Source organism: Emydura macquarii, unplaced genomic scaffold (assembly GCF_026122565.2).
Source record: "Emydura macquarii macquarii isolate MOO-44397 ecotype Brisbane River unplaced genomic scaffold, CSIRO-AGI_Emac_v2 contig_729, whole genome shotgun sequence".
Taxonomy (NCBI): domain Eukaryota; kingdom Metazoa; phylum Chordata; order Testudines; family Chelidae; genus Emydura; species Emydura macquarii.
This window is the reverse complement of record NW_027130866.1, coordinates 183,597-205,586: the sequence shown is the minus strand read 5'-3', so window position 1 is coordinate 205,586 and position 21,990 is coordinate 183,597. Positions and strand designations below refer to the sequence as shown.

The window sequence follows — 21,990 nt, the reverse complement described above, 5'->3', positions numbered from 1 at the left end:
AGAACTCCAGCTCTGGAACCAAATAATTTAGTGTTGTGATAATCTCCTAAGGCCAGACTCAGGTTTTGTCATGGTTCTCCCTGTATTACTTACTGAGAATTTTTTATACTGCATACACTTGTGCTCATTTCTTCCTGCATCGTCCTTGCTTGGCTCAGAACAAATATAAACCTTTTCAGCATTGTATAACAAGCTAGCACCTGAAAATAGTGGTTGGTAGGATGTTTCCCTTGCTTAAAATATTTAACATACTATCTACAGTGACCCAGTATGATATTTGACCTCTCATCACCCACCAAAACACGAAACCAAAGCCATCTTTCCATTATAAGGAACTTGAAAGCGACATCCGGATGGGATAGCACTAGAAGTGTAGCGACATTAGCACTATGTTGCAAACAGGGAAGTCTCTATAAGCCTCACCTTCAGTGTTTGAAAGCTGCTGCCTCAGCGTGTTTGCTGTAATCGCCAGCATTCGCTGTATGCGCCAGAACAGAACCACATCATTGCATTCGAGCTGTAACAGTCAGAGGAACGAACATGTTAGTGCTGCCTTTCCTTCCCTCCCTGTGTGGGTTTCAACGAACTGTGTAGTTCCTTAAATAGAATTGCTCTGACATACACTCTCGAAAATAGTGACTGTAGCACACAGACATGCTAACTCATGCAAAGAAATGCAGAAAAGATGTGCTGTACATGATGAAGAAACATACCCAAAATTCCTATGCCAAAGGCCACTGCCAGCCTTATTAAGTATTTCTCCCATTCCTCCTGCATCCAGTTGTTCCCCTTTCTCCAGTGGAAAGGGCTATGAAGGGACAGCACAAAAAAGTGACCTGCATGCACTATATCCAAACTGGGTCTGTGCACATGGTGCTCTCTGGGCTGTATTATACTGCCTGTGAGAAACAGGCTGGAAGGAAACAGGCATACTCCAAACTTTGTCTTGCTGCCTGGCGAAAATTTCTGAGAGTGTAGGAGTTAGGGGCTGCACAAGTAGTTACAGAAGACAGCCCCAGGTCCACTGGAAGCTCCAGCTTCATAGAAGGTGTAGCACAGAGGAGGAGTTAATATACGATCTCCAGCTGGATTTGTTGCCTGTATTTCTGACTGCATGCAGGGTGTCACAGGGTGAAAGCTCCCCAGCTCCTCTCTGAGACCCCATCCTGTGCCACAGAGCCCAGACCACAGCAGTCCTGGTGAGAGGCTTCAGTGATAGGGACAAGGAGGATTTCATACCATGTAGGTTGATTCGTTCCCTTTAGTCAGAGGGAGACTCTTATTTTAGCTTTTTTGGCAGTTTCTCCTTTATTTCAACACACTGATTAAAGAGCCTAAAAAGCAAACTCTTCCTTTTGTACTGCTGCAGGCAGCACTGAGCGCAAACTGTCAATCCTTTCAAACACAAACCATACATCAAGTTACAAAGCATGGCTTTCTAAACATTTCAGACATTTTCTTAATCATTATCATCCCATAACTTTAAGTATAAATCGGTGATATGTGCTGAGCCATTTCCAAACCTTGAGGGATGATGTCCATTATCAGGATCAAAAATAGATTTCCAAAGCACGGTTTGCATCAGAACAAAATGACCATTTCTCTCTGAACCTTTCATTTACAAATACTGGCAGTTCCATTGATATATCAAGGTTTAATAGAGGCGGGCTGATTGCTAGCTCTGTGCTTGATTATTAAAAATGAAAATTACTTACATATGGCCCATATTCTATTGTGCCAATATTAACCCTTATTTTGTTTCTAACACTAATCCTCCACCCCCTCCTCAGAAAACCCTCTTTCCTTAGTATTAAGGCTTTTCCTGTACTGCAGCTTTGAAATCTAAAAGTCAATCAGGAAAGCAGACATAAATGGGAGAAGTGGGGGCAAATAAGTGGATACCAGCAAGACGCCAATAGTCTACAGAGGCTGTTGTAACATTAAATTGTCATAACACACTGAATGCGTTACACAGCCCGGGAAATAGATGCTTAGTTAATGACTGACATCTAGTGGACATTTTATGGAATTACCACTTAATGGAATTTTGTCCACTGAAAGCAGACATAGCCAGTTAGGATTATAAATACCATACTGAACATTTAATAGCATATAAAGAAACAGACTTATTTTAAGAGAGTTAATTTTTTTTGGCTAGATCTCTGTAGACATTGAGACTGTTTGCATTCCCCAAAATCTCGTATCCATGTGTTCCTCAATTTACCTCAGAGTCTACAAAATGCCTTTGGTAGTAATAAAAGCCTCTTCGACAGAGATTACAGTGGCTCAAAGCAGTCTTCAAGAAATGTCTTCTATAAACTTGGTGCCACGTGTCTTTGATCTAAGAACAAAGTGGTTAAAATTCATGGATAAACTGTATAAGCACGGTCCAGTTAATATTTTGTGTATTTTAATAATCACATTTCATTTCAAGAAAAAGGTTCAGAATTAATTTGCACAATCCCTTTCATGCTGTATACATTTAAATGTTATGTGGTTATCAGCTGGTAAATTAATCAAAGCTACAGCATATAATTAACATCTTAACTGAATCCAGGGCAAACATTAGAAAGGATTCTGTCAAATAGCGAATTTATATTTCTACTCTTCAATGTTTGCAACATCCTCTCAGAAGCTTAAAATTATTGTGTGAAGACACTGTCTGCATTTTTAAATGGCACACAGTTTTTCTGAGTTAAAAGCAAGTTACAAGTCATACTCTGCAAAGACTGTCATTTGAGCACAACGGATTAAGCACTTTGAATGGCATACATTAGTTAACTTCCTTTTTAGCCAGAAAAGGGTTTAGGGAAGTATATTAGTGGGCCTCAGACTTATGAAGAAACTATATATATTTAAAACTTTTCTTGACTAGGTTTATTTAGGCCCCAATCTTGCAAACTCTTATGCATGTACTCTGGTTTCTTATCAGAGCATTGTGTTCTAGTAGATAGAGCACTGTTCTGGGACTCCGAAGAAATGGATTCTGTTTCCAACTGCCGCTGGCGGGCAAGTCATGTCATGTCACCTTCGCGCTTCAGTTTCTCCCATCTTTAAACAAGGGATAATGCTATTACCTCCTTTTGCAAAGAGCTTTGAACCTCTGATGAGAAGAGCTGTATGAGAGCTAGGTATTATTATTATGTACTTAGCTTGAGTATTCATGGTAGTAAAGTTAAGCATGTGTAAGATTTTGCAGTATTGGGGCCAAAGTCATTACAAAAGCAACGCATTGCTAAAGAAAATCTCCAGGTACCTAATATTGACAATATTTGAATTTTCTTGTATAACTAATTTTTAAACTGCACGTTTAATGAAATGAAGGGCCTGATTACTTTAAGAGCCGTACACGGGTAGTACTGTAAACCATTTTCCAAAGGATTTTAACCCGAGTGACACAGTCCCCTGAAGAAAGATGCTCCCTTTTGGAAGAGTTAACTTCATCCTCTGGCTGATTCATCTCATGGATATAAAAAGATGAACTCCAGTCAAACTCAACTGCACATACAATTAAATACAATTCATAAAGTCTTCATAAATAACACAGAATATGCTTAATCATTCCTCTGTCCTCTGTGGAAGATTTGCCTTCACTATATATTGTATGGATAACAATACTTTAGGAGTAGACATTCCACAATAAGGGCCTCTATCACAGGCAAAAGTATCTGCTTAGCAGATTCTGATTCCACTCTGAGCTGTCAAATCCAAAAGTGCTGTACTGCAGTTGTCTGACAGCCAACAAATAGGCAGTACAAAAGTGCATGCAAGCATTCATGTAATTTCTTTTGAAACATCTGGATTACAAGTTCAGTATTTAGATAGGGTTTTTTTAATCACAGCTAGAAAGAGCATACAACTGCTTCCATATGTTCTGCTACAAAGTTGCATCTTACCAAACATGGGTCCACTGTTACCCCTTTTGCTTCAAGATTCTTTCGGACAGTTGTCACCTCATCATTTGCAAGGTAAGCTGCATGGTCTTCATTGCATTTCATCATCTTCTCAAGTTCATTTTTTGTTTCATTGCGAATATTCTTAAATAAAAGAGGTTCAGTTCAAACACAGACATTCCCACGTTATTTATAATTTATTTATTGGTAATTTCACAGCACCACCATTTGTGTGAATAGCCACAAAGATAAGAACCCCAGCTTGATGTCATTCAACTTGTACAGGATACTATGGCTATGCTATTAGGCCAGATTACAAAAACCCTTAAGCAGTAGTAGTGTAGGTAGTAATAATAAATATATCATATACTCAATATAGACAAAAAGTCTGCCGCCTGGACTGTTTGATTTTAATTAAGTTCTGCATTTAAAACTCCAGCTAGCTGACACAATCACTTGTCCATCACTTCTATGTGGCTGTCACCCAAATCAACAAGTCCCAACTTTTTCTCTGTTCACCCTTGGCTGTGTAGTCTCAAATCAGCTCTTAGCTGCACTGTAACTTCAAAGCCTGGTATCTCTTTTTTAGACAAGTACCATCTCTCTCCTTATCCAACCTTCACTTTTCTCACAGAACCAGAGATCTCGGAGTCATCCTTGATCTTGAGCACAGTTGAGAGTGGAGCACCTTTTGGAACCCTGCTCTCTGAGCCACTTGGTCTTCCCAATTCATTTTTAAACCTGGTTTTACTGTATAAGATATGATTAATTCTCTAAGAAATTACCTTAGTTATACCTATGTAGTAAAAGTATTATATGAAAATGTAGATATTTAAAAAAAAAAAAAAAAAAAAAACCCTTTTGGGCAGAGACCCAACGCACATTAAATTCAGTGGGAGAAATTTTCTCACTTGGGTTAGAATAGAAATGCTCAGGCAATATTAACTATAGCTATTGTAGCTATCACTAGTGTGCCAGCTATAATACTGTACTCACTACTGAAATTACATCATTTAGGCATCCTGCAATACTTCACTGTGTGGTGCAAAAGACTAAATCAGTTAACGCCCTGCTTACAGATTGGTTTATCTATGAAGAGAAGAACTCTCCTCATTACTACAAACGTTCAGTTTAATGACTGAAAAGTAAAAACGTAATGCCAATAAAGTACAAAGGGAACCAGTTTTACAATCTCTTATATTAAGCACATGCCATAACTCAAAAAGAAACCCCACCCTTTGGGCTAACATTTACAAAGCTTAGAAATGAATATTGGGAGGCTGCAAACTGTATACACAATACCTGTTTGGCAGGGGCAATAGCACTAGAGTGCACAGGTCCATATTTTTAAAATGTAGTCATTAATAATCACCATGCACACAACAGGAGTATGCAGCTGCAAGACATCCAGTATTTGTGTTTGCTTTTACCTGTTCTTTAGTGCGGCCTACCCAGTACAGCCATCTCTTTTTCCAGTCTGGACCCACCATATCTTCAATAACAGATTCAGCTAGAAAAGGAAACAAGGTATTAGATATCACTGAGTACAATCCATGCTACAGTACCAGGAAAGATGTCTACTGAACCAAAACCTGGAGTCTGATAAAAAAATGGACTTCTAATTCCTGTTTTATGGAACCCGCAAAGCAATTTAATAATTAAAAAGTTTTTACATTCACTTTTTAAAATGATGTTTGAGATTTTCAAAGCAGTCTAGGGGAGTTAGACAAATCTTTCATTAATGTTAATGAACTTTGCTAGTACTATATCATCGGTGAAGTCAGAAACGTGCTCCACACACACATGATGTAATTGTGATTACACACACACACATGTCACTGCACACACAACTTTTCCTATCACAGAATATAAAGTGTGAGCACTCACTGTCCTTGAGGCGACCCTGGAGAGTCTCCTCCATGAAGTGAATAGCTGCATCCCACTGCTGTTTATCAGATATTGACCGATCTTCTAAGGCATTGTGCTGTATCACTCGCTGGCAATGCAGACAACAAACATTAGGTTTTACAGCCCATCTTTTTAGTCACCAAATAAATACGTTATTTAGAACCTACCTTAAGAACAGGAAATAGCAACCAAAAAAGTCAAAAACTTAGAACGTTGTTTCTTGTAATGAAAATAAGTCACACGCAAAAGTGATTTCTGAAAACTGCTCAGTTTTAGCAGTATATGCTGTTTAGAAAATCTGTGTGGACACAGCACTTACCCGGTGTGTTATGCCAGTAAGGAAAACTTTGTGCACATTACCTAACAATGTTTTGCCCTGAAATTCAGCCCCTTATGTTGCTGTTTCTTGCTGACAGCAGACCAACATGTGGAATGTCAAGTATTAGAGAGACAAGGTGGGTGAGGTAATATCATTTATCGGACCAACTTCTGTTGGTGAGAGAGATAAAGCTTTCAAACTTAGAGCTCTTCTTCAGGTCTGGGAAACATACTCACAAGTGTCACAGCTAAACACAAAGTGGAACAGATTGTTTGGCATAAGTAGTTCAGACATATTTCAAGGGATCATTTAAGGTGAAGTGACCCATTAACCCCCCCTCCAGTCACAGGGAGAAGGCAACTGGAGATATGGGAGCTGTTCGTGGGTTGTAAAATGCCATAAATCCAGCATCTCTATTAAGTCCGTGATTTTTAGTATCTACCAAAGTTATGAATTTAAACTCCTAGGCTTGTCTTTTGCAATTGTTGTGCAGGTTTCTTTGTAGACGAGGACTGATAGGTCAGATATAGAGTGATCACTTTGTGAAGTGTTCACCCACAGGTGATAGGGTGTTTTTTGTCTTTTGTCATTTTCACGTGCAAATTCATCCAACAGCACGGTGATTGTCAGACTTCACTCACATTGTTGTTATTGGACATTTAGTGCCCTGAATGAGGTACACCATATGCAGTGACAGGCATGTGTAGAACACCTGGATCTTGAAAGGTGTGTTGGGGGGGGTTGTTGCTCATTGTAGCAGTGACGATATGTCAGCACGCTTTGCATCTGTTGCTCTGGCAGGGTCTGGTGCTGCTCTGAGTTGGTGGGCCCTGGGCTGTGGGGAGCTTGCTTCTGAGGATGAGCTTGGAGAGGCTGGGGGGGTTGTTGGAAGGTCAGAAGTGGGGGTTCAAGAAAGATTTCTTTCAGTATGGGGCCCCTATCAAGTATGGGTTGTTGTTTGATGATGATACCCCGTATGGGTTCCAGTGGGAGGTAGAAGAGGACAACTAAGGGTGCAAGGTCAGAGGAGGTTTTATATCTGTATTGAAGCAGGTTCTCTTGGGGTATTTGCGTGGCCCATTCCACGATGCGATCTACTTCTCTGGTGGAGTGTCCCTGTTTGGTGAAGGTGGTTTTGAGTGCATTAAGGTGTTTATGTCGGACTTTCTCCTCTGAGCATATTCTATGGTATCTGAGTGTCTGACTATAGATAAGCGATTTCTTGACGTGTTTGGGGTGGTTACTGGAGCTATGAGGTAGGCGTGGCGATCTGTGGGTTTCTTGTATCTAGTTGCCTGTAGGGTTCCATTGTTGTAGCTGATCAGACAACTGTATACAAGAAACCTATGGATCAGCTTGTCTCTCTCACCAACAGAAGCTGGTCCAATAAAATATATGACCTCACCCTCGTCTCTCTAATATCCTGGGACTAACAGCTACAACAACACTGCATACAACGTCATGTCATAATCAACACGGAATCCCACTGGAGCGTGGAACCAGCCTATCAGAGGTTAGGTAAAGGCTATTCCTTTAACACATTGCTAGGCTTTATAATATTGATTCATTTTACTTGTGTATGTGATTTTCAGGTTGTAATCCACGGGCACAGAAAAACCCTCTGAAACCCAAACAGTGAGATTATGGGATGTTGGGGGGGAGGGGGAGCTGATCCATGAAAGGTAATAAAATAAAATAAAACAAAGAGAGTCATGAATGAACAGTACACTATACCAGGCTGTCTTCCGCTCTCTCATTCCACTTGTGTCGTTTAATACTTTCTTCTTTGACAGCTTGTTTCAGTTTATCAAAGATGTCATCATGCTCTTTTCCTTTCTTTTCTGTCATGAAGTGAGAAAATTCTTCCTGCAGAGTCTCCCAGGCAACCTAGAAAATTAACAGAAAGTTACCTTCTGAAGCAGTCCACAACTGTGCACAGCTGTATGTATTACAGTGATTAACAACCTTGCAAGCATGCAGACAGCAACACGCACTCATCAATGAACAGAAGATATGAGAATTCAGCGATTTGCTTCTGTGGCTCACACATCAGAGAAATTAACACTAGACTTTGCTCATTAAGCAGCAATAACAGATAAACAGAAAGGTGAATACTTCTGGGGGCGGGGGATGGGGAAGGTATAGATATATTTATCCTCCAGCTTTTTGGCACTTAAGAGGGATTTTTATTGGAAAATATTTAGTGGAATAGCCAAATTAAATTTCCAGTGGTTTTTGTGGCATATACACCTGGATGTCAATAGTTTGCCAATTTCTAGTGACTGGCTGGAAGGGTCAGGAGCATGGAAGTCAGGATAATAATCAGAAGAACTGCTCTTCTGGAGCCAAACCATTTACTTATAACTCCTAACCTTCCTTTTAATAGGCTTTTCAACAGAAAAATACAGAGTTGTAAATATGAAAACAAAGATATTTTTATTTATAAAACTAAAATGCATCCAGCTAACGAAGTTCTAACCTCTACTGCTTTATTAGGCAGTTGTTTGTCAGTCCACTGCTTCAGCTTGATGTCCACAGTGGTATTAAATGTCCCTGAATTCGTAGTCTGTGCCGCTGGCAGGTAGATGTTCTCAATCACATGCGTAGCTACTCTTTCCCACAACATTTTCTGTAGAATCTCCTCCCTAAATTGAAAGGTATAACATATGATAATGTCCAGTCGATAGAGTTCTAATCATATGGTTAGTCTAATTTTACAGACTGATAAAATAGATGTCACATTTTGTATTTTCATTATTCCTATCTCCAACACACAATCCTCAAACTAAGAACCTCTCCTTACTCTCATTCTGCTGAATGAACAAAGATGGTTGTCTGGAATTTTCACCCATAATTCACAGGCTAGATGAATGATGAAACTAGTTGAGGATTCCAGCCTGCAAGTCCATCTCATCATGAATATATGTCAAAGTTCACCTGTCAGATTAGCTTCTCATGTCGCTATGGACCTAAGGACCATTTTTCTTACTTATGTTGTAGTAAAAACAGTTAATATATAATTAAATAAAATACAGGCTTTATTAGTGATGCTTCAACCCCCAAAATAATTTTTTTCAATGTTATGTTAAAACATTTTAGAGACACAAGATAGGTGAGGTAATATCTTTTATTGGCACAACTACTGTTGATGAGAAAGACAAGCTATCGAGCTTACACAGAGCTCATCTTCAGCTCCTCACCTACCTTCTCTCTCTAATATCCTGGGACCAACATGGCTACAACAACACTGTATTAAAATGTTCAGGAAGTTTTAACATTACATGGGCTAGAAAGGACAGAGTTGTCATTAAAATATTCAGCACACAGCAGTCTCATGGCCAACTCATATACCAACTCAGGAGGAATGACTTAGGAATTTTTCAGAAGTGTCACTCCCCCTCCTTCCATCTGACCAGAATACTGATAATTCAAACGTTTGCACTACCTTTATTAAATATCCTTATTCTCCCCAAGCTGTGGTAACTTCAAACCCTCTGCCTGCCAAGTCAGTATATAGGGGGCTGAAATCACTCAATTCTTTAAAGTTGGGAAAGGCTTTTAGCTTGAATAGGTTTTCAAAGCTTGTAAAACTATTCATAGGAACTTAAATAGAATGGAAGCATTTTAAAAGTAGGAAAGAATTCTGGAAAATGTGCCATCAGTAAATAAAAATTACTACTGTCTCTGGCAAAAATGATCGTTTCCTTAAAAGCCTTTGTTCAAAATAAGGTAATTTCTTCATCATTCACACAAACTCATTTATTTGAGTAAGAACACCACCACTACAGAGAGTAAGGATATTGCATGATACTTGTGCTTAGGGGATGCTGGAACCATCAGGTATGGTATTTGTTCCTTTCAATGAGCCACAGGGAGGGGCTGGGTCTTGTGACTATGAGCAATTGCAATCTCAAGATCTTCCTTATTGTCATGCCAGTAAAATAAATGTCTGGTTCATCAGATAAACCAATCTATCTTAACAGGACGTAATGGAAATGTTAACATATGACAGAAAAATGTGTAGTCTTCAGCAACTTGTCACTATCACATCAGATGCACTGATCACTTGATGCATATCACTCTGCACTCAATGGCTACCACAAGGATATTTTTAGGGCCCAGGTTTCAAGTTTCCCTAACATTAGGGCCCTACCAAATTCACGGTCCATTTTGGTAAATTTCATGGTCAAAGGATTTAAAACATTTTAAATGTCATGGTTTCAGATATTTAAACATGAAATTTCACAGTGTTGTAGCCGTGGGGGTTCTGACTCAGAAGGAGGTTGTGGTGGGGTTGTAAGGCTATTGCAGGGAGTCACGGTGCTGCCTTCAGAGCAGGTCTCCCAGCTAGTAGCCACGAAGCTTCCTGCAGCTGGGGAAGGTTCCCAGAGGCGGGGAAGAGAAGGTCCCATCCCTCACCCGCCTGGCACCTTCACTAGCAGCTGGAGCCCAGCGCACAATAGGAGGCCTCGGCCAGGGTGCCCCAGCCCAGCCCTTCCCCGGATATGGGTACAGTGCTCAGGGTTCAAAGGGACCTTGGGCTGTCTATGTGTGGGGTGTGTGGGATGCCGGTGCCCCCTGACCACAGTCACCCACCAATAAGGCTGGCCCTGCCCCGACCATACCATGCCATTGTCACTTCTGCACTGCCGCTGGCAATGGTGCTGCCTTCAGAACTGGACGCCGAGCCAGAAGCCACTGGTCTCTGGCTGCTGAGCTCTAAGGCAGTGCAGAAGTACGGGTGGCAATACCACGACCCCTCTACAATAGCCACATTTCATGGGGGAGACCAAATTTCACGGTCTGTGATGAGTTTTCATGGCTCTGAATTTCGTAGGGCCCTACCTATCATCTCTAGTGCTCTTTATAATACAATTGGAACATGGCAGTGACACTAACTCCTGACACATCGTAAGTATAGCTATACTGGTACGTCACACACACGTGATCCATTGGGTGAAACAGTGGATCTAAATGATGCGTCAGATTACCTAAGGAATGCACTGAACTCTCAGATCCTAGGCCAGAATATGAACTCAGAAGACTGTACTACACAGAAAACACTCAGGGGCCTACATCTGTTTTAAGGTAATAGTTTTCTTTAACGAACAGGAATCTGAGTATTGGTCCAGATCTTACACTGTGACCAAGCTGCAGTTAGGAGGTAAAAGGTGCAAAGTTGGCTGAAGCCAGAATGTAGTAATGTTTGGGCTATGCTCTCTTCTCCCTGACTACACTTGTTTTACTGGGAATCGAGGTGGATAGGATGTACTACAGTGACTCTACACTAGAGGGAATCCTCAAAGGGACAGGTAATGGTACTTCTTACCTCACTTCTTACCTTACCTTACTTAAGGGTAATTCTTACCAACTTTAGGGTAAGAATTATCTTGTCTTTCAACCCCCAAATCTCTGATTCTCAAAGTAGATACAGAACTTAATATTTTCAAGGTTGCATATACGCTTTTGTTATCTCCACACACTTGGTGGTAACCCAAACCAGGGAGATAGGGGATAACAAAAATTCGTATTTAACAAGAATGTGTCCAATAGTTGTCATTATCAATATTTAAAATCATCTTTGCTTTGCATGTTCATGTTCACTCCTGGAACTGTCTAACGTGTGTTATATTAATTCTTCCTTAGATGGTAGAAGAATATACTATATTGACCAGGGACTACACACAAGTTTGGTGATCTAGAATAAGAAACATGATATGGGGGAAAGGTGTGGATGCATTCCAGATGGACAAAAGAAATCATTGTATCACGAGGTTAGGCAATAACTACCATTTTTTAAATTTTAAATCTAAATAAAAATGTATAATATAAACAAAAAACCCCTCATCCATTTTTGGAAGAGGAACATATAGCATAAATTTGAAACTAAATAGTTACTGTACCAGTGCTTTGGTGTGACCTGGCTCAAACTTATAACCTCATCAAGGATTTCATTCTTCGCTTTTTCGAACAGTTCATTCTATGCAAAAGACAAGTATGAAAGTCAATGAAGACTCTGTGATGATGACTTTACCTTGACTATGTCTTGACTGTAATTTTCTATGAAGAGCAAAAGGATACTTGTTCATGGTTTATAAACCTAAAATGAAACCTTCCAGTTATGTTCTGGCCAGCATTTATGCTTGTAACACACTATCCTGGTATATTATGCTATCCTTCTACTCTGCCCAACTGCTCCATTCCTGTAAGCAAGGTGGGTATTAAAATATTCAAGAACCTCTGCAAAGGATTCAATGAAAAAGATCCTTATTTATGTCAATATCCTGTCTTCCTGCAAGGACAGGGAAGACAGGAAGAGTTGACAGAACAATTATCTACATGATTATAAAGAAACATCATTCCTTGATATTTTGGCGAGTAGATCAACTAACTGCAGCTATGTATTTGAAAACAGACTTATGTTTTGTGAAGACTCAGCTGACAATTTTTGAAGTGACTGATTTCATATCACATAAGGCCTGATTGTCATTTATGCTAAGGTCCATTTACATAGTTCTAGTAGCCAAAAGAGGCATTAAAAGTGATGTAAAGGTAACTGAGGCCATCTTTAAGGTCCCTTTACAATGCCAGAGTGCTGTAAAGAAGCCATAGTACAAATGGGAATAAGACCCATAGTTTCTAATTCATAATCTTAACAGACATTTTCTAATATATCATGTAAATGTGTAACGCAATTTACCCGATCAAGCTCTCGCAACCGGGGGTAGTTGTTCTTCCATTCAGTCTCAAGATTAAAACGTGTTGCTATGGAAAGAAAAAGAAAAATCAGAGACATACATTAATTAACACTCCTTTATAATCTGTTCAGAATGCCTGCCTATTCTAAAGGCTCGCCAGTTCTTTAAATTCCGATGAAATGTATTTGTGAAAAATCAATCTTGCATTTGAAGTTTCAAATAAACCAAGTGAATGAGAAAAATCATGTATTTTATTATTCTTCAGGCATGAGGCACAGAAAGGGAATCAATTTTGGCATTTTTGACCATAAAGCTATTTAGTGACCAATAGTTACATGATAACTCACAATATTGCATTATCCAAAGCTGTTCTAATATTTGTCTTTCACTTCCAGTGCTTAATGTTAAGCAAATGCATTTCTCTGAAACTACATTTAGCAGATGGATTTCTCTGTAACTTTAACTATCATTTCATAATTACTCAATCGGTTTAAAAAAGGTTACTAACTACAACATTTATGGAACCTGAAAAAAGGAAAAAGCAACACCATCAAAACAGTTTCATAATAATGAATAGTTTTGTATTTTTCTTTTTGCCCATAATTTATGATTCAGATGCTCTAAAGAAGCTTCTTAATATTTCAAAATTAATGTTGTAAGCTCTTATTTTCAACAGGAGCTATTAAACTGTACTTATTCTTAATTCTTCATTGTTGGTAGTGCTTTCTTACCTTCTGTTCCCTAGCTATAGATTCAACTGTACTCTCATTGAAGTCTAGGAAAAATCTTCCACCAACTTCACTGGCAATAGGATCAGGTCCTAGCAGTGGGTGAAATTCACTCCAATGGAGGGCCAGCACAAGACCCCAAGCCCCATCTAAGTCCTTAAGAAAGGTTTTCCAATTTAATCATTCCCCCTTTTCACCTCTGCCCCAACTAGATAAGGTATTGGACTTCCAGCAGAACTAAAGCTAACATCCCAGTAGCAGCTTTGCACTGGCATCATTAATGGTAACCCGGCTTTCGGAACAGAGTTCTGCAGTGAATTACTGGCACAGAGTCAGCACAATATTGCACAGAACTACAAAAGGGCACTGCTGGTTTTAATTTACCCGTGTTCAAGGGGACTATTTTAAAATTGCCTAAATATTTATCATTTGGGGCTGGCAAACAGGAACAATTTTAAGGTAGGTAAAATATTAGGCCTAAACTATCTAGTGTCTAAAAGTTCAGCTAAAATAACGTTTATGAAAGATCTTTAAAACTCCGCAACCAATCCACTGTCTGCCCTGACTCATTGCAGAAAAATATTCCCATTAAAATGTACCCCTCTTATTAATATCACATAAGAAAGTTAACTGACACTTAGCTCTGAGTTATGACTTGATTTAATATCTTCTAAACAAATGTCACCCATTTCAAAAGGGATATCATAAGACAGGATTAGTACCTCGTGCAGTAACTGAAATTCTTCAAGATGCGAGTCCCTGTGGGTGCTCCACTTTACGTGATTGTGTGCCCCGAGCCTCTAATTGGAGAACTTTGACAGCAGCCAACTTTGCCTTCAGGACTATTAAATTTTAAACCTAAATTATTACCTTTAAAAGCATCCGCTTGTTGCTCTACTGACTCTCTCACCATTTTCCAAAAGCAATCGGACACAGCAAGACTTAGGTTCCTCGTTGTCACCTGGTGTGCTTTCAGCATACACGTCCTGTAAAGAAAGAGATGCATATGTACATAGCTATATTTTAAAAGTGTCTTTTCAGTGCTGTTACTCCAGGAATAAATCTTTGGTTTCTATACTGGAGAACAATTTATCATGAGAATAAACATTATCCTAAAACCTTGACTCTCCCCACAAAATACCTTGTGTACGTAATTGTGTGTGGCGTTCGCCTTGAATTATGAGAAAAACACATGTACCCTGCAATCCCAGAGGGAAAGTCTGGGACTTCAGTGTCTAAGCAGCATGAATCACATTGCTTTCCTAATATCAAGTGTAAGTTTGCTAAATAAGAAGAATCTCTTCAATTCACCGAAGCTGGACTGCACAGCTGCATGTTTGAAGCTTTTGAGGATTAGCAGGCTTCACACACAGTGCTTTCATGATAAAAGTTTGCAACAAAGTTAAGCTACAGGAATGTATGCTAGCATTTATTGATGAGATTCACTTTAATATAAACTAAAAATAGCAACATACTTCAACAGTTTTGAATTTTGAAAAAATTCCTCTTCATAGTCTTTAATAGATTCGATGCTTTCACTGCTGTTTCCTGGAGAAAGGAGAGAGTGCCACAAAAATTCCATTTAGACACTGATTCTATATCAACAAAGAGAAAAGAACCAGACACAAAACTCTGTTTACCTTTTCCTGTAACGACTGCAAAGTATCCCAAAGCCTTCATTGGGAAGAGTTTACCTTCAATGATTTGTTGTATCTATGCAAACAAGTACAAAAAACATGCTGATCTTGTGCCCACACTCTCATTTCATTAATGCAATTTTAAAATGTCTTAAACAATATATAAAGATAGACTATGTAGGACTAACGCTTTCTTAAGAGATTAGAGCTTTTACTGCACTCTGAAAATTGTAATTAAAGAAAAGATACAAATATAGGAAAAACGTAATACCAAAAAACATAGTAAATAGCTAAAAGATGGAAAGCCACTTGAAATGTAATGTTGACTGGACTGCAGGTTCTTACAACTATTAGACTTGCATAAACTTGAAACTAAAACATTTTCTTGACAGTCTGGGATATTACTTAAAAGAATAACAAATTATAATAGCAAGTTATATAGCACTTTACTCCCATATATCACAAAGCTCTTTACAAAGGAAGGTAAATATCATTATATGTATTTTACAGATGGAGAAAATAAGGCACAGGTTTGAAATTACTTGACCAAGTCAAACATTAGAGGTCAGTAAAAGCAAAAACTTGGACAGATTAAAAATAATAAAAAAATTATACTGGACACACTAACAGACATCTTTTCCTTTTATTTTAAAATACTTCCAAAAAAGTTAAGCACATTTTCATGTTTGTATTTGCACCACAATTTTCTCCACAAGTGTCTCTCTATATGTTGCGGCATAAGAACAAAAGGTTTATATAGTCACCCTGTTTGGGCTGGCCACATTTTTCTCAGCAAGGTCCACTTTAGTTAAAACAAAGATTGTCCTTTTCCCATGAGGATCCATTTGGCTGACTAAATCCGTGACAATGCTGCGTTCTGCATCCACAGACCCATCTGAAAAGATTTTTAAAGATGCCATTTGAAGGGCTATTTTACTATATATAGTAATGGAACGCTGAATGATCAGTGGGACTACAGTTATTTTTTAGCAAATGGTTTAAGTTAAAAATATTAATGAGAGAATGCCCCTCATGATGTAGCTTTTGGCACCAGCAGAGTGAATTTGCACATGTTCTTTGCATTAGAAAATTCTTGTCCCCTGGTGACTAACGATGCAAATAAGTTTCCACCAAAACTAAAATACACAAAGACTTTAAACTAGTCACCAAAATGTTGTTTTGATAAAGTACTTGACAATTCTCAGTATAAAAATCTCTCTACCATTGTCTGTTAGCTTAGGAATACTATTTTGGGGAAACCTTGAGTTTAAACTGTTCGACCACTGTCTTGGTTGTATTTTAAAAGTAATAAAAATGTAAGTTTCCTTTGTATTAGTGGCAAAAGGGTCAGATAATGACACCAGTGTAAGAAAAAACGAAAGACACCACAGAGTGTACCATGGAGCTCACAGTGCAAATTCCCACAGTATTTCAGATGCCCTACCTAGAGAACATTTTCTAAGACCACACTGAGTAATTAAGAACTGACTTCTGTTCAGGGTCATTTTTCTGGAAATCTTGATGAATAATCTAAAGCAGTGGTTCTCAACGAGGGGTAGGTGTACCTATGGGGGTACCCAGAGGTCTTTCAGGGGCTACATCAACTCACCTAGATATTTGCCTAGATTTACAACAGGCTACATGAAAAAGCACTAGCAAAGTCAGTACAAACTAAAATTTCATACAGACAATGACTTGTTTATACTGCTCTATATACTATATATATACTGAAATGTAAGTACAATATTTATATTCCAATTGATTTCTTTTATAATCATAAGGTAAAAAGAAGAAAGGAAGCAATTTTTCAGTAATAGTGCACTGTGACACTTTTGTATTTTTATGTCTGATTTTATAAGCAAGTATTTTTTAAGTCAGGTGAAACTTGGGGTACACCAGACAAATCAGACTCCTGAAAGGGGTACAGCAGTTTGGAAAGGTTGAGAGCCACTGACCTAAGGAATACACTGCAAGGTTTTAATTAGCACTAGCAAATACTATTTAGATTATTGTATAGAGTCCTAATGTACCTTGAATACAAAGGATGATGGCATTAGGGTTCTGCATATAGGCCTTGCTGATGCTAAAGATAGTATCCTTCGTGTCTGGAGCCATACCTGATGTCACAGTCTTTTAAAAAAAAAAAAAAAAAAAGAATATATTAAAAAAAGAGATGTAATAAAGGATTTTTTCCTTTGGTAAGAGTGTATTAATTGACTGCTCTATACTTACACTAATGACACCAGGCAAATCTACCAACACCATTCTCTGCAGACCAGGACCTTTCACACTTAAGGAGATGGTCTGTAAAACAAAGTTGGAATGAAGCTTTTCCCAATGGGATTAGGTTTTTTTAAATGAGGTCAGATGACAAAGCTGACTGACAATAGAACCATTTTTATGGTATAAATACATTTTTTTATCCGGTACAATATCTCGAAATAGCTACAAACTGATTGGACACAGCTTCATAATGGACGGGACACGTACAAATGAGCTATGAATAGAGACTTTGCATGAAACATATGGTGAGCCTTACCTCAGCACTGACAGTGCATCCTTCTTTCACACTTTTCCTCATTCTGATCTCAATCTCATGTCTCAAGGCTGCCAGCTGTTTTGATACAAAGGTGTCGGATAATATTCAGGCAGATGTTACTTGAATACTCAAAACCGGACAGCAACCTTGGCAAACAAAATGACTTAGCAACTATACAACATTCTTCATCCAGAGATCATTCTTTACAAAACACGAGAAGCAGGGTAAGCAGAATACCCATTTTAGAGTTTGGTAAACTGAAGCACAGAGAGTTTAACTGATTTGGCCCAGGTCTCTCAAAACTCAGTAGCCTACCTGGGAGCAGGAGTCGTTACACTCAGTCTCCTGCTTTATTATGCCCACTTCATTGCCATTCAAATCTAGATAGCAATGACACTGAAACATAGGGTAACACTGAACAAAAGTACCCCTCTTCATTCGACAGTCTGCTAATCCTTATACTCAGTGGCCAACAACCAGTACAAACATCTATTTTTTCAAACAAAGATGAGATCAAGATTACATTTGTCTCAAGACATTTCTTGTACTTACATCCTCCTCCTTCGTCAGATCAAACTCCCGAGAGCTGTCTTTGAACAAAGCCACATGGTGGGGACCTTCACTAAGTGTTACCTCGTATTAGGAAGGAGAGAAGAGAAGTATAACTAATAAAATCTTAATAACCAAGATTTACAATACAGAAAAAAAATCAAAAAAACAAAAAGCAGAGTTTTTAACATTTACCATAATTATTTAAAGGAATTTACTACAGAGGAAAAGTGCTTGATTGATAGTTCTCTCAATGGAAATCCTTTAGACATCCTTGGAACTGATAAGATATGGCTAAAACTATAATTTCGGCATGGAGTTCATGGAAATCATGAATTTAAATTAAGTCTGTGACAAGCCCACACCACAGCAGCAGCTTCTGTCTTGTGGGCCTGGGCGTGCAATAGGCACGTGCAATGGGGGAACCAAAGGGCCATTCTCTCCCCCAGCTTTTGAAAACCTGGCTGGGAGGGAGTATGCCGGCACCTGCTCTGCTTCGGGACATGTGCAGCGTGCCTGCTAGGACACACTCTGCATTGTGGCCAGGCCCTCACCTGCCGAAACCAACGCGGCAGCTCCTCTTGGCACTGGGGACCAGCCAGGCCCAGAAATACAAACAAACCCATCACTCAAAGGCCTTTGACTCGCCAGCAAGGAGGGTAAGGTAAAGGAGGTGAGGGGAGGGGAGGAAGCGGGATGCAAGAGAAGGACAGTGGGGGGCAGGGTGAATCAGGTTCCAGGAGGGTTGGACCTGTGGGACAGGGGAGAGCAGGCACTGTGTGGGGGTGTCAGGCTGGTGAGGTTGTTCTGGAGCCCATAGATGGAGACAGAGGGGAAGTCATACTAAACCTGAGCGGTGCTGTGACTGTGTGTGTCAGGTCACAATGCCTAGACCAGGGAGCTGGGCCCAGCCCCAAGAGTCAGGAACCACCACTCTGGGTGAGTGAGGGGTGGGTTCTCTCACCACCCCTCCCTGCCACACTCCCAGGCCTCACCTTTCAGCAGCCCCACTATATAATCCACAGTTATTTCCCCCCCATGCTAAACAGCACTTTTTTGGCATCAGTTCTTTTTTTTCTTATAACCAAATATACAACCAACAACAAAAGTTACTATTTAAATTATTCCTTGGGATGAGAAAATCATGAATGTAATATTTCACAGTAGCAACACAGATTAAAGCATCATTTTTTTATAAATTTGATTCAGTTTGTTTAAAGGGGGGAAAATATAGCTTTTCCTTGTTAAGAAAAGCAAGTATAAAATACATTATTTGGTGACCTTTCTGTGACTTAGTTTTTTTCTTGCACCTCTACTATGGAATTAACTAAAAATTTTTGTACCAAAATTGTAGGCTTAGGTATGGATAATGGCTGTACGAGCTTTCAATTCTGGACCTCAGCCATGATTGCACTGACTACCTCTAGAACTAAGAGGCTAGTTAGTCTCTGTGCTTATTCAACAGGCGGGTGTCTCTGTTGTGAGTGTTGATTAGCGTGAACACCTATCTATTGGTCTCTGGGCCAGTTCCTAACAGTCAGCTGGTAGTTATTTTCATATCATTGGCATTTCATCCAAAAGCAGATAGTTAAAAGTATTATTTATTTATTTTTGCCATCTGCACAATCAGTTACTGGTAGCTTTTTACCTTAAGAAAGTTTTGTTAAAAAGATAGCTATGTATTTAAAACATTCCATAAGCAAAAAATAACTTGCCTACCTAAAATGCACAGGCAAGCAACTGATTTTCCCCTATCACTGATGTCATATGAGCTCCCTGCACAATAATAATACAGCTAATAATAACACCACCTAGCTCTTATATAGTGCTTTTCATCAGTAGATCTCACAGTGCTTACTAATCTTTTCAGTGCATTTGTCCTCACAACAAGCATTATTCAGCAAAACAGAGGACGAGGCAGAACTAATGTGAACAGACATACGCAGCACATATTATAAGTATTATTTTTCATTTAAAAATTAAAGCCCCAATTCTTCAAATACCTCTAGGCATAGTGTTTATTTAGTTGAGTAATCCATCAATGGGACCATTCACATTAGTAAGCGCTACACCCTGATTGTAAGTATTGGTGGGATTTAGCCTATCAGTAGGACAATGCAATGACCCATTTATGTTGAATGCTTTTTAAAAAAATCAGATGTTCAAACAAAGATAACTTAGCTTGGATTAAGTGAACATATATTACTTGGATACTTTATAATATCTTGAATACTATGATTAAAATAAACTGCTGTTTCTTACCTTAACAGGAGAACGTGTCATCATTTCCCCAGACCCCCGAGGGAATATCCGGGCTTGTGCAATCATTTCTAGCACACTGGTTTTTCCTGCACTCTGATCTCCAACCACTACAACCTTAAAGGAAGGTATCAGTAATCAAGGCAATTTCTGATCTTCAGTAGGACAGTTTAGTTAAATGATACACTGTAGCAACCATTGGAGAACACATATTAGAGCTGGTTACATTTGATTAGTTTTGACAACAGAAGTTTTGCCATAAATAATTAATTCCTTAACAGATTAACATCTGACTTTATTCATGCAGAAGTTTTTCACTTAGACCATTTAAAACTAGAGATAGGGCAAAGCAGCAGGATCTGGATCTGGATCTGGCCTTGTCTATGGTTCAGAGCCAAATTGGGGTTTGGTTCAATGGTGATGAAGTCACGTAAACCGTTCTCACAAGATTTTGGTCACATATGAATTGGAAAATAAGCCTCTTTTGATTTTGAGCTGAATTAGTACCAAACTGCAGTGGGAAGTATGGATGCAGAAATTCAAAACCAAAAACAACACCAGCACCCAACATTCAAAGGGGTTCATATTCATGGCTGTAGGTTTGACCAATCATTTAAAAGTGAAATGGACAAAGCATTCAGAATTACACTGTAGGGAAAAGTCCTCCATTATCAGGAGAATGGATTAGCTCTAATTTTTATCATTCTGGGATATATGAAGGTCTTTAGATTAAATTGCTTGGCTGTTTTTTTCTGCACGTAAGATTAAAATTGCCCCAACTCAATCTGGGGTCTGCAGACCAGGCACATATACATTTTTCATGCTCTCTGTAATACAGTAGTAGCTCCACATGTTTTCTGCTTAAATTAAACATGTCCCTTTAAGACTTCACTGACTTACCCGAGGTAGATGATCCTGGGTATTATAGCTGGCATCATAGTCAGACAGAATGTCCAGAACTTCAGAGTACATGTCAATCAAAGATTTCTAAAAAGAATTAAAATATAGGGGTAAAAACTCAGCTAGTTTAAAAGAGCTAAGACCAAGAGTTTTCATCTGTAGGTCCTATAAGAGAAAATTACTGTGTGCTTACACTGTCCTCAGGGTTTGAGCCTTAAAACTTCAGCACCACAGCACAGACCACTACTATTTTAGTTAAAGTATTAACTGCAATAATTGGCAGCAGAAGTAGTCTGTTAACCTGTGCAGGAGGATTTATAGCTTGCTGAAACAATGGGGTACATATACATGCGATGCCCCATTTTACAGACAGCACAGCTGACTACTTAAGACTTAGCAGATTCTGAAACAGTGCAGTTAAGTGGCTGAGTGATGGATTTCCCATATAAAAGATCTGTGTTCAATTCCCAGCTTGTGTAGAGGGTTTGCTCAATAACAAGAGTTGAAAAGGGCACAGAACTAATAACCTCAGTCAGTAAAAGGGAGACTAACTCATCTCC

The 21,990-nt window shown here is 39.0% G+C and overlaps 1 protein-coding gene across 4 annotated transcripts in view; it reads right to left on the bottom strand.

Moving 5' to 3' along the window:
* Window positions 1-21,990, bottom strand: part of OPA1 (OPA1 mitochondrial dynamin like GTPase) — a 70,239-nt gene that overhangs the window by 25,815 nt on the left and 22,434 nt on the right. For all 4 annotated transcript variants that reach the window (XM_067542812.1, XM_067542814.1, XM_067542813.1 and 1 more), the window contains 19 exons: window positions 21,431-21,517; window positions 20,534-20,647; window positions 18,275-18,355; window positions 17,723-17,797; window positions 17,416-17,487; window positions 17,214-17,313; window positions 15,948-16,078; window positions 15,187-15,259; window positions 15,022-15,094; window positions 14,417-14,532; window positions 12,821-12,885; window positions 12,024-12,100; window positions 8,600-8,765; window positions 7,855-8,007; window positions 5,781-5,889; window positions 5,324-5,403; window positions 3,897-4,037; window positions 2,225-2,341; window positions 424-517 (listed from right to left, as the gene is read on the bottom strand). In XM_067542812.1, coding sequence (XP_067398913.1) covers window positions 424-517; window positions 2,225-2,341; window positions 3,897-4,037; window positions 5,324-5,403; window positions 5,781-5,889; window positions 7,855-8,007; window positions 8,600-8,765; window positions 12,024-12,100; window positions 12,821-12,885; window positions 14,417-14,532; window positions 15,022-15,094; window positions 15,187-15,259; window positions 15,948-16,078; window positions 17,214-17,313; window positions 17,416-17,487; window positions 17,723-17,797; window positions 18,275-18,355; window positions 20,534-20,647; window positions 21,431-21,517 — 1,924 coding nt within the window. The remainder of the gene's footprint in view (window positions 1-423; window positions 518-2,224; window positions 2,342-3,896; window positions 4,038-5,323; window positions 5,404-5,780; window positions 5,890-7,854; window positions 8,008-8,599; window positions 8,766-12,023; window positions 12,101-12,820; window positions 12,886-14,416; window positions 14,533-15,021; window positions 15,095-15,186; window positions 15,260-15,947; window positions 16,079-17,213; window positions 17,314-17,415; window positions 17,488-17,722; window positions 17,798-18,274; window positions 18,356-20,533; window positions 20,648-21,430; window positions 21,518-21,990) is intronic.